Source organism: Vombatus ursinus, unplaced genomic scaffold (genome assembly GCF_900497805.2).
Source record: "Vombatus ursinus unplaced genomic scaffold, bare-nosed wombat genome assembly UNPS02014832.1, whole genome shotgun sequence".
Classification (NCBI taxonomy): domain Eukaryota; kingdom Metazoa; phylum Chordata; class Mammalia; order Diprotodontia; family Vombatidae; genus Vombatus; species Vombatus ursinus.
Window position 1 is genome coordinate 2,755,482 of NW_020954610.1, and position 13,389 is coordinate 2,768,870.

Sequence of the window (13,389 nt, forward strand, 5' to 3'; positions counted from 1 at the left end):
ATAACATAGATATTTGGTTTTTTAAGTTTATACTTTAGTCATAATAAAGAGTTATTTTATGATTTATGACTTTTAGAATTTTTACCATAAATGAATACTATATTTTTATCCAGCTATTGATATAATCATGTAGCTTTTATTCTTTATATGATTAATTATACTAGTTATTTTCTTAATATAATGTCATCCTAACATTCCTGGTATAACTACAACTTGGTCTTAGTTAAATAATTTAAGGTACTTGTTATTGTAATTTTTTTACTAGAATTTTTTAAAGAATTTCCATAGTTATTCATTGGTGAGATTGAACTATGGTTTTCTTTCTCTACTTTATCCCTTCTTGGTTTGTAAATTAGTATCTAAAATTGTCACATAAAAAAGAGTTTGGTAGGGTGTATTTTTTAAAATTGTTATGAATAATTTTGTAGAATATATATTTACTTCTCTTTAAACATTTGATAGAATTATCTTGCAAATCTATTTGAATCAAGCTTTTTAATTTGGTAGTTCATTTAGGACTTGTTTGGTTTCTTTTTGAGATTGGGTTATTTAGGATTATATTTAGAATAATTTTGTTAATTTGAATATTTTATGTTTATGTTAATAATCATGTATTTCCTTTTAAGTTCTCAGGTTAGCTGATATGTAATTGTGCATTGTAGTTTCTAATATTTTTCCCCTCTGATCATTGTAAATTCACCTTGTTTATTTTTTTTATTTTAGGAATTTTATGTTACCCCTCTCTCTCTCTCTTTTTTTTTTTTTTTTGTCTTTCTGGCTCACTCTGGCTCTCGTGGGGTTAACTTCTTAATGTTTATCAGTTTTTTGATACTATTATAAAGAAAGATCCCTTACTTTTGCTTAGTATTTCTGTAGTCCTTATTTCTTCTATTTCTCCTCTAATTTTTCTTCTCTGCTTATTTTGGATTTTTGGATTGTTCAAATTTAAAATTTTTTAAACTTACTAATTCTTTTTATTTTTAATTTTTCTTCTAACTAAATATTTTCAGAGAAAGAATTTTTTTTCCAAGGACAGTTTTACTTGTATCCATGAAAGGTCTTTATATAACATTTTCTTTTAAAAATAAAATGCATCTTATTTGTATTCATATCTTCATTTTTATATCACATTCATTTCTAAATATATTTCTTCTCCTCCCCTACACAAAGAGCCATTTCTTGTAATAAAAATTTAAAAAGAAAGGAGGGAAGAGAAGCAATTCAGCCTTTGGCATAAAAGTGCCAGGAAGTTTTAATAGTCACTGCTTTACAAATAACCTATATATTATTTTGGTAAGCATTGTCAACTTTTATCTATTTCATTCATAGGTTTAATTTTTTTTTTCTATATCTTATCATTGAAATGAATTCTACAAATGACTTTTGAATCATTTAAAATTTCTTTGTATCAAGGCAATGATGCCAAGGCTGTCAGTAAACAGTATTCTCTGAGAGTAACAAAACTGGCACACGAAGCAGAACAGGCCAAAGTGGAATTAACTGAAACACAGAAGCAGCTGCAGGAGCTGGAAAACAAGGATCTGAGGGATGTCGCTTTGAAGCTGAGATTACAGAAGGAGTTCCGGAAAAAGATGGATGCAGCAAAACTAAAAGTGCAGGTAATTAATTAGAAAAAGTCGTTTAACCCTTACAGCCAAGTATTTTTCTTTCTGGGATTGCGGGTAGGAAAAAATGGGGTGGTGAGATTTTGTTGTCTTTAGCAAAACAAGGAAAAAGCACTAAGGGAAAAGGAATGGTTTCCTTTTTTAAAAAATCCAATTTGTTAGTAAATATTAGTAAATATGTGTCCACGCTACATGTGTATGAGTGTGTGTGTATGTGATACATGGCGTACACTATTGATAAGTACTGACTTGACAAAAATGCCTTTGAGGCATCACTACCCCACTATGCTCCATGATCCCACTCTCTTTTTTTATTTTACCAGCATGTCTTGACTAGCTGGTGCTCCCTTCTGTTTTCTAGCTGCCACCACCTTCTTTCTGAGGGAATCTTTGGATTCCCTCAACTCTTTTGGCTTTTGGGAAAGGACACAGGTCTTTTTCCCACTTTAAGGTGTTTTAAAGGTTTTATTACTAAGCATTATAGGAAAACATTATGTAGGATAAAATTTTTTTTAAGAAAGAGTTGTTTTATTGATGACTTTTTTCTCCACCAAAATGATTTCCACATATTATTCCATGCCTTGACCCATAATAGAACCCTCTCTGTAACAAGTAAAAACAGTTAAGTTAAACTGACTAACCCAGGACTGAATATGACCACATATGCAACATTATGTACCTGTAGTCCTGCATCTCTCCACTGAGAAGGAGAAAGGTGTGTTTTATCATTTAACCTCTGAAACCAAAACTGGGTAATCATCAAGGCAAGTCAACACATAGTATGAACACCTTGAGGGCATGGGCTGCTTTTGACTTCCTTTGTATCCCAGTGATTAGCACAGTAAGTGGCACATAGTAAACACTTAATAAAAGCCAGGCCCTGGGGCAGCTTGGTGGTACAGTGGATGGAGTTCTGGCCTTGGAATCAGGAAGATCTGAGTTCAAATCCAGTCTCAGACACATGACACTTACTAGCTGTGTGACCCTGGGAAAGTCACTTAACCCTGATTGCCTCACCAAAAAACAAAAAAATAAGTTAAAATAAAATAAAGGCCAGGTCCTGTGCTAAGTGCTTGAGATACAAAAAGAAAAAAAAAAGACAAAAACAGTCCCTGCCATTAGGGAGCCCACAGTATAATAGGGGAGACACCATGAAAGCAACTGTGTGTAGTGGCATATACAGTGTAAGTGGGAGATAATATTAGAGGAAAGATACCAGCATTTATATAGCACTTTATGATTTGAAAAGTGTTGAACATACATCATCTCATCTGATCTTCATGACAACCCTTTAAACTAAATGCTATTATTATCCCCATTTTGCAGATAAGGAAACCAAGGCTCAGGTTCATTGTCTGTCTCTTGTTCTATTTGATTTTTTTTCCTCTCTGTATAAACAAATGTATACAAATATCTCCATGTTTCTCTGAATTCCTCCTCTTCCTCATTTCTTATGGTGCAATAATTATACATAATATTATACTATATTTAATACTGCATTCACAAACCACAATTTATTCAGCCATTCCCCATCCAGTGAGCACCTTCTTTTTTCTAATTAAAAAAAAATTATTGACTAAAAGTACTGCTTTTCTCTTTGTCTTTGACCTCCTTGAAGTACATTCCCAAATGTAGGATTGTTGGAGGCAGAGGGTGTTAACGGATCAATACTTTTCTGGTATCCCAGATTATTTTTTTGAGTAGTTAGATCAGTTCAAAGCTCCACAAATAGTATATTAGGGTACTTATCTACCCATGGCTCTTGTCTTCCCTTCAACATTGAATTTCCATTTTTTAATCATTTTTGCTAATTTGGATTTTTCTTATTAGTGATTAAGAATGTTTTTGTATGTTTAGTTGTTGGCAGTTTACATTTCTTTTAAAAACTGTTCGTATCCTTTGAGCACTTATAGTGGGAAATGAGTATTGCTCTTAAACATTTTTGTCATTTCTCTGTATATCTAGATTAATTATTAATTATCACAATCCTGGCCCTCCATATGATAATAAATGGAACTAGGCCTTGTAACTTGTAACTGTCCATCTTCATGAGGCTGGCTCAGTCTCCAGTCCTGTTTCCTGCATTTTTTTGCGGGGGGGAGGTTAGCCTAATCCTATCTGGGATAGAGGTTGTTAAATTAAATAATAAGTTTATTAGCTGATATAAATTGAGTTTGGCAAGGCTGTTCTATTCTTCAGCCCTTCTAGAATCCACTTTTCTAACCTTATTAATGGAGGGTAGGGTATGAACCCATGGACCTGTGGCAATTAGCTCTCTTTCATTAGTCCTGTTCCTCTCAGATAAATCCTCTTTCCAAGTTTCTGATCCCTCATGCTGTAGATCTTCTGATTATGGAAGAGCCTGGGAAAGTGGTGTTCTTGCTTTCCAGATGAGAAAGCTCTTCTTCACTGACTCTGCAAAGATTGTCTCCTTTAGGCTTCAAGGTTGGAAAAAGTATCTAGTCAGCCTGTTATGCTTAGTGGAAAGAGTATTTGAACTTAGGAATCAAGAGGAGACCTGGGTTTGAATCTCCCCTTCAGTATTTATTAACTTTGTTACACTAGTCAAATCATTTAAAAAACTCAGGCTGAATGAGAGAGGTTATCATCTATAAAATTAGACTAATACTTGCATTCATTATCTTACAGATTAGTTATGAAAATTATTTGGAACTGTTAAGGTATTTCTGTAAATATGAATTATTATTATTATCATTATCATTGGACAGCTTGGTGGAGCAGTGGATAGAGTGCTGGGCCTGGAGTCAGGAAAATCTGAGTTCAAATCCAGCCTTAGATATTTACTAGCAGTGTGACCTTTAACAAGTCACTTAACCTCTGCCTCAGTTTTCTCAACTATAAAATGGGATAATGATAGCACCTACCTCCCAGGGTTGTTGTCACCATCAAACTAGATAATATCTAGAAAGCACTTAGCACAGTACCTGGCACATAGTAAGTGCTACTTAAATGCTAGCTATTATTATTGCTGTTATTGTCATTATTGTTGTTGTTATTGTTGTCTTCTAGGAACATTGTAACAATAAATAGTTGTAGAAACTGGTTCTCGTCTTTGGACTGTCCTATTCTCTCTGGTTGCCTGAAGCAAATTTCCTAGTTTGCTCTTACTTATGAAGCTAGTTTCTCTATTCTATTGCTGTAGACTGGCATTTGAGGCCTCTCCTCTCTGGTGACTATATGAACCTCAGATCATCAGGTTTCTTCATCTTACTGGCATGCCTATCCTGTTTTTTGTTCCATATGTCATCTCAGACTGAATGCCTTTTTTTTTTTTTGGAATACCTTTTCTTGTTCATACCAACATTTCCTGCTTCACTTCCTAACAAGCCTTGTTTATGGAATTCCCTGTCCTCTAGCTGATTGGGCAATGTTATGGACATATCCTAGGGACAATAGACAGTGGACAACACCTTTTCCTGGCGTATGCTTAGGCTAAGGCTGCACCCAAGGACCTAGAAGATCACAGTTGGCTTCTAGGCCGCAAGTGCCCCACCCCAAAAGGTTAACTTTCAAAAATATTTTCATATATGATAAGCAATTCTACATCCCATTGGCCACAAAGCATACGGTTTGGTACCACATGCTGTTTTAATACCACTGATGAAGCTGTAAGGGTAAGAAATGTGAATTATTATAGAGGTATTCTCCCTTGCTTTAAAGTTCATAACATTTTGGAACCTGACCTAATTGTTGTAGGAAAGACAAGTCAACAAGCATTTATTAAGCATTTAACATGTGGCAGGCATTGTGATAAATACTAGTGATAAGGCAAAAGACAGTCCCTTTTTTCAAGGAGCACATGGTCTAATGGGGGAGATAACATGCAAACAACCACACACAAACAAGACATGTACAGGATAAATTGGTGATAAGGAAAGGCACTAGCATTAAGAGGTCTTGGAGCCTTCTGGGTCACGTGACCAAGAAGATGGAGGACTAGAAATTTCTTTGAATCCCCTTCAACTCCCAAAAGTCACTTGGGCCATAAACTTAGACTGGTAAATTGTAAATTGCCCTACATTGGAGGAGGCTGAGACATTTTGAAATACAGCCCCCTAAGCAAACCACAATTGGAGAGGGAGTTAGAAAGTGAGCAATAGGGGAAAAGAAGGGGTGGGGGACAGAGTGAAATTCAAAGTTCTCAGGAAGAAAAAAACTCAAAGACCTTGACTGTAAGCGGATAAATCAATTGGGAAAATATTAATAACAAAAGAAAATATGGTCTTTAGAGGAAATAGATGAGTTTAGGCATCTATGAATAAATATTGCATAATAAAGGAAAATGATCCAACACTTGATGAGACAGAGGACCCTGTGAAATTTGAAGAGAACATGGAGCCACAACACACTCTTTCTGAGTAGTTCAAAAGAGAAATTAGAATGAGAGTAGAATTTATGGCCCAAACAACAAAAATAATGGGCAGAATAGAAAAAAAAATTGGAATCTGGAATGACAAGTCACACCAAAGAAACAAAAGAAAGAGAAGGAGAGATTGAGAATGCAAATATACAGAAGGGAAGGGCAATATAGAAGAGAAACAAAAACCAGTAACACTGAAAGAAAATATGCTCATTATCCTAAAAATAACCATCCTGATCTTGAAAACATGATGTGTAGACAGATCATAGTTCTCCAAGAAAATCATGACAAGATTAAAAACCTGAACACTATAGTGCAACAAATAATATAAGAAAACTGCCCAGAACTTCTAAATATAGACAATGAAATAATGAATGAAAGAATTCATAGATCACCTACAGAAAAAACTCAAGGCAGCAAAATCCCAGAAAACCTAGTGGATAAATATAACATTTCAGATTCAGAAACAACGACTTATACAGGCCATCAGTTGAAAGACTTTGAGTTTGAGGGAAATAGGGAAAAGAAGTAACCAGAGGAAGATTATAAATCAGTTGTGGGCTGCATATTCAGAGGCATGGTAGTTGAGGTACCCTACCATGAGTCAGTGTCCTCTCTAACATCCATTGTTCTAGGAGTGAGGCACAATGGAAAGTCCATGGAACATGCTCTATCAGGCAAAACAACAGAAACTGCCTGGTGGGAAGAGCCCAGAATGGATACCTTGGAAGTTCTGACTGCACAAGGAATACAGAGAATAGAGAGAGTGTAGATAATTATATAGGGGTCATGACCAGCGAATGAAGGTCTACAGTGGACAGAGAGATGAGTAAAAATGAGAGGAATCCTCTCAGGAAAGGGGCATTTAGACTAGTTGAAAGGGAAGAGATGAAGAAGAAATTTGCTTGACCAAGAGGAAAAAAAGAGCAAAAGAATTATATAACAAGATTAAAAACAGGAAGGAAAAAGGAACAAATAAGCAAAACCTCAAAGGGAAAGGAATAGCAAATGAGAGGGGGGGGAATTAGGGGTGAGAGGAAAGATAGCCAGTGGAAATAAGGTCACCTTAAAGGATTAAACTAAAGTAAAAGAAGGAACAAAGTACTGTGTTTACAGCTGAAGAGACAAAAAAATCTTATCTTAAAAAAAGGATTAGAGACAAATGGAGGAAAATATAAACATAACTCATAATTTAAATGAAATGGGTTAACCAATCCAATAAAATGAAAAAAAAAGTGACAGATAAGAAAAAAACAACTCTACAGTGTGTTGCCTATAATATGCAAATTTAAAAAACAAAGACATTCACAAAATTAAACCGGAGGAGATGGAAAAAAATTATTATGCATCATGTGAATCCAAGAGAGCAGGAGTTTGCAGTCTTGCTATCTGACAAAGCAAAAACAAACATTCAAAAAATAAGTGGGCAGTAAGGAAACTACATTATGCTGAAAGGAACCATAGACAACAAAACCAAAATCAATTATAAATTTATACACTTCAAATGTCTTGGCATCCAAACTTATAAAGGAAATGTCTGAGCTACAAGGAGACATAGATAGGAACACAATAGTGACAGAAGATTTAAATATCCTTCTCAGTTTTGGATGAGTCTAACATAAACAAAAGGGAAACATGGAACTGAACAAATTGTTGGAGAAACTAGTGTTAAAAGGCTTATGACATCTTCTAAATGGGATGGCAAAAGAATATACATAATTCTTAGGACTACATGGAACTTTTACAAAACATGACTATGTATTAACGTACAGAGATAAACAAATAGTAAAAAGGTAGAAAAAGTCAGTGTAGACTTTTCAGACTATAACTCAATAAAAATGGTAATTAAGGGACCACAAGCAAAAGACAGACCTAAATGGAGACTTCACAATGAAATCCTAAATAATGAGTGGGTCAAAGAACAAACCATAGAAACAGTAGTAATGTAAAATAAAATTATAATGATGAAGCTGTGCCAAAATTTCCAGAAGGTAGCTAAAACTGTCTTCGGGGGGAAATCATATCCTTACAAACATACATTAACAAAATTGAAAAAGATTAATGAAGTACATATCCATAAAAAATTAGAAAGCTAAGAAGTAAACAAATCTACAATATGCACAGAAGAGGAGATATTAAAAATTAGAGGAGAAATAGATAAATTGGAAACAAAGACTCAGAAATGATAAATAAAACTAAAACTGGTTCTTTGAAAAGACTAATAAAATTGATGAACCTTTAATCTGATTAAAACGAAAAGGGGAGAAAAATCAAATCAATAAAATAACAAATGAGTAAGTAAATACCAAATGAAATCACAACAAAACCAGAAGAAATTTTTTAAAAAATAATACATTATACACTATTTGTATGTTAACAAAACTGAAAACAGAAGAAACAAAGAAATATCTTCAAAAATATAAATTAGCCAGACTATTAGAAGACCAGATAGACATTTTAAATAACCCAATCTCAGAAAAGGAAATAGATCTAGTTTTAAAGAAATTGCCAAAAGAAAAAAACTCCTGATCTGGTTATAGTCACAAGAGATTTCTAACAGATTTTAAAGGCATTTAGTACCCATGCTTTGCAAATCATTCTCAAAAATTGAGAAAGACAGCACCCTACTAGAATACTTTTATGAGAAAAAGTTCTAATTCCTAAACCAAGGAAAGATAAAATACAATAGGAAAACTATAGGCTAATATCATTAATGAACATGTACTCAAATTTTTTTTTTTTAAATTCTGTCAGACTACAGCAGTTTATCCAAGAAGTTATGACAAAGTGGGATTCATACCAGGGATGTGAAGATGCTTCAGTTCAACATTAGAAAAACAATCAACATAATTAATCATATTAAAACCCCAAACATCCCAAACTACTTGATCATCTCAATAGATGCAGAAAAAGCTGCATATAGGGACCTTTTTTAATATCATTAAAAGCATCTGTCTTTAACCAAAAGCAAGCATTATGTGCAATGGAAATGCACTAAAAACCTTTCTCATAGATACAGTAGTGAGGCAAGGATTCCCATTGTTCCCACTGTTATTGACGCAATTCTGAAAATGCTAACAACAGCAGTTAAGACAGAAGGAAATTACAGGCATAAAGATAGCCAAGGAGGAGATAAAACTGTCCCTATTTCCTAATAATATTATAGTATACTTGAAAAATCCTAGGAAATCAGCAAAGATACTAATTGAGATTATTAAGCTGCAGTAGAGTTGTAGGCTACAAAATAAACCCTCAAAAATCAACATTTCTATAATAATGACAAAATGCAAAAAGCAGTAATACAAAGAGAAATAAATCTCATTCCAAATAACTACAAAATGCATAAAATATCCAAGGATAGACCTGCCAAAGCACACCAAAGTCTTGAATAGATTGAATTACAAGTCAAGTCAAATCAATAAGCATTTATTAGGCAACTACTATGGAACAGGGAGGGCAGCGAGGTGGCACAGTGAGTGCTGGTCCTGGAGTCAGTAAGACTCATCTATCTTTCTGAGTTCAAATCTGGCCTCAGATACTGTGTGACCCTGGGCACGTTACTTAATCCTGTTTACCTTAGTTTCCTTATCTGTAAAGTGAGCTAGAGAAGGAAATGGCAAACCACTCCAGTTTTTTTGTCAAGAAAACCCCAAATACAGTCATAAAGAGTTAGACACAACTGAAAAATGACTGAACAACAACATGGGACAGGCACCTAAGTGCTAGGGATAAAAAGAAAGGTAAAACAAAAGAAAACAAAACGGAAACCATAAAACCAGTCCCTGCTCTCAAAGGACTCACAGTCTAATGGAGGAGACAACATGCAAACAACTATGTACAAACGATCTATGAGGACAAATTGGAAATAGTGAACGAGGGAAGGCCCTAGCATAAATGATAGTTTCACAGCTGAATCCTTTGCCCGTGTACATGTCTCACATCTGCATACATATTACAGTGTCACAGAAGACCCTTGACCATCAAAAGTCCTGGGTAATCAGTTGGGATTCTTGACACTTTTGTGTGTCCACTGTCTTTTCATCATAGTTGGAAGCATAGCTGCTGGCCCATATCCTGGGACTAGGACCAGCTTGTGTAAATGCTATTTGAAATGGATTCACAGAGGTTTTAAGGGTTGGAAAGGACTTCAGAAATTGTTTAACCAGTCACCTCCCCTTGCCCACAATAAAGTCCTCTATAATACACCTGGCAAGTGATCATCTCCTGCTTGGAAACTGATAATTCAACCTATAATTAAAGGAAATGAATGCTCCAACTCCTGAGGCAGCCCAGTCTACATTGGGACAGCTGTAGATATAGGTAGTTTGTCCTTAAATCAAGTCTAAATTAGCTATTTTGTAACTTCTGTCTATTGTTTGTAGTAACACCTTTTGGGCAAAGCAGAGCAAGTCTAATCCATCTTCTACGTGACAGACTCTTAGAATCCTTTAAGACAATTGTCAAATACCTTTTATGTCTTCTTTTCCCAGGCTAACCATCCCTAGATCCTTAAACTTATACTTAATATATGTCATGAGCTCAATATTCTTCACTATTTTGGTGGATATCTTCTGGAAGCTTTCCAGCTTATCAATGGCCTTCCTAAAATGTGTTGTCCAGAAATGAACACAATAATCTGGATTCAGTATGATCAGGTCCTACAGGAATAAGCTTATTCTTAGAAGCTGGGCATCTCTTAATGCAGCCATAAGGCTGAATTAGCTTTCTTGACTACCATGTCACATTGGTGACATAAAGCTTGTATTCCACTCAAAACATCAATATTTTTTTTTGAAGATTCATTTTTAATATAGTGGACCAACCCAAACAGAACATTTCTATATACAAAATAGAACAGAAAAAGAGGATTGCATGTGATAATGCATCTCTTTTATGCATTGCTTGCTTTTAAGATTAATATTATGCATTATACATACATATATATAAAACTTTTTTCCCAACTTATTACTTTCAAAACTGTCCTGCTTATCTGTTTCCCCCTCTGAACTTATGCTCCCTTTTAGACGTTTTTAAGAAGCTTCAATGAATGAATCTTCTTTTTTTCTTTCCTTTCTTCTTCCCTTCCTTCCTTCCTTCCTTCCTTTTCTACCTATTTTTCTTCCCTAAGGTACACTGGGTTATTAAGTTTCACTGTTTCTGGTTATCCCTTGTCTAATCTATTTCATGTATCTCTCTGTTTTCTAACCAGTACTGGATGGTTTTGATGACTGCTGCTTTATCATATAATTTGAGTTATGGAAGTGCTCTTCCCTCTCTGTCCTTACTTTTTTTCCCTTGTTATTCTAGATCTTTTGTCTTTCCAAATAAATTTTGTTATATTTTTTATCAAGTTCTATATAAAATATCCGCTTAGTAATCTGATTGGTAAGGCATTAAAAGTGTAAATTAACTTTGGTAGTCTTGCCATTTGTGTTATATTGGCAAGGCATTGCTATGAGCATTGAATATTCCTCCAGCTATTTAAATTGTATCTTACTTCTTTAAGGAGGAAAGAAAGGGAGAAAAGGAAGGAAGGAAGGAAGGAAGGGAAGGAGAAAGGAAAGAAAGAAAGAAGATTCATTCATTGAAGCTTCTTAAAAACGTCTAAGAGGGAGCATAAGTTCAGAGGGGGAAACAGATAAGCAGGACAGTTTTGAAAGTAATAAATTGGGAAAAAAATGTTATAATGTAGCAACAACCCTTCAAACCCTCCTTATACCTACCCCTAATTATCTCATCATCTCTGCCATAAAACCTATTTAAATTCTTGTTATCACCTACCAAAGCAAACCCAAACACAACATGTTAGAATGAAGGTGTGGTGGTTGTGAATGTACATCATAGATGGTGACTATTTTCTAAACCAAAAATTAGGACATATAAACTTATAAATGATATTCCTCTTATGAAGTCCCATTAAATGTATTCCTAATTTTCTTGAAATATGGACTGTCTCTCCAAAATTTATAGTATGGTCATCAGTCTTATGAAACCTCCTACTTTTTCTCTGCTGGGTTCAGAGCACTTGTTCTTCCTTGCCAATTCACTACAGAAAGACTGTGGAACAGCTGTTTCATCTTTTGATCTTTTAAATCCTAAGAGAGTGATATTTGTAAGAACACCATTCTGCTGAAACCAGCGTGGCATTCTTTTTAACTAAGCAAATGGGCTTTTATCTCAAACTGCATAGTGTCATATCAAGCTAGCTCCAGTTCTGGCTCTAGGAGTTGTAATGTGAATCAGGTCAATGACAGTCACCTCATTTATTCAAAGGTTGATTTATACAAATGGTGGGTTTTCTGCATCTTTAGTCTTTTCTTGTCTTTCATGTTTTATGTTTTTTGAATCTTTCACTCTGACAGGTGAAGAGAGAAGAGGTAAAACTCAAATTAATAGTTTTAGTTAAAGATTTGAGAGAAAAAAAGAGGTGGAAACTGGTGGGTAAAATGAAGTTTTAAAATTACCTTTACATTTTAATTTAATTATGTAGCCTATTTCCCATGAAGATAGTTACACATAATTTATCCAAAGTTTATTGTTGAATAGGTTGCAAAATAAAGGCAAATGAGTAATTGTGGTTAATATATTTTATATGTGAGTAGGCTTCTTTCTTTTTTTAAAGTAATTGTAGAAAACAAATCACTAGCACAGTTCTTGGTCTATGCCAGGAGCTTACTAAATAAATACTTGTATAAAAGGGATTTTGAGTTACTCTGTGGCTCTCTATTGCCATTGTAAAGACTTGGACATGTTAGCAAGTCTTAATTTTTTTTGGGGGGGGGGGTTAGGTAATGGGGTTACCTAACTTAAGTGACTTGCTCAGGGTCACACAGCTAGTAAGCGTCAAGTGTCTGAGGCCGGATTTGAACTCAGGTCCTCCTGACTCCAGGGCTGGTGCTCTATCCACTGCACCACCTAGCTGCCCCATAGTTTTGACTTTTTTTTTAAGCATAATGCTTTGGTGCATTGTTTTTATTTGTTTGAGAAAGAGGTACAATGTTTTATGTAAAGGACATTATATAATATGGCAAAGAGGAGAAGCTGTAAGGTATAGTGGTATGAGGATTGGCTTGGGAGTTTTAAGTTCAAATCCTAATTCTGTTTAAAAAATTTTCATTAACATCTTCTTTTGTCACTTGCATTTGCCAATATGTTCCTCTGAGAGCCATCCTTTATAATAAAGAATTAAAAATGGAACAAAAACTACCAGTAAAGCAAAACTAACCGACATTTATGAAGTGTTCTACACATGTTGTCCTTGTCCTTTGCAAAGGTGGGAAGGTGCATTTTTCAGGACCAAATCTGTATTTGTGTATTCAGTTTTCCTTTCTTTCTTTTTCTTTCTTTCTTTCTTTCTTTCTTTCTTTCTTTCTTTCTTTCTTT

At 34.6% G+C, this 13,389-nt stretch overlaps 1 protein-coding gene across 4 annotated transcripts in view; it reads left to right on the top strand.

The window, feature by feature from the left end:
* LOC114026052 (kinesin-like protein KIF27) overlaps nt 1–13,389 on the top strand; it is a 107,548-nt gene that overhangs the window by 50,688 nt on the left and 43,471 nt on the right. For all 4 annotated transcript variants that reach the window (XM_027839664.1, XM_027839665.1, XM_027839667.1 and 1 more), the window contains one exon: nt 1,414–1,619. In XM_027839664.1, coding sequence (XP_027695465.1) covers nt 1,414–1,619 — 206 coding nt within the window. The remainder of the gene's footprint in view (nt 1–1,413; nt 1,620–13,389) is intronic.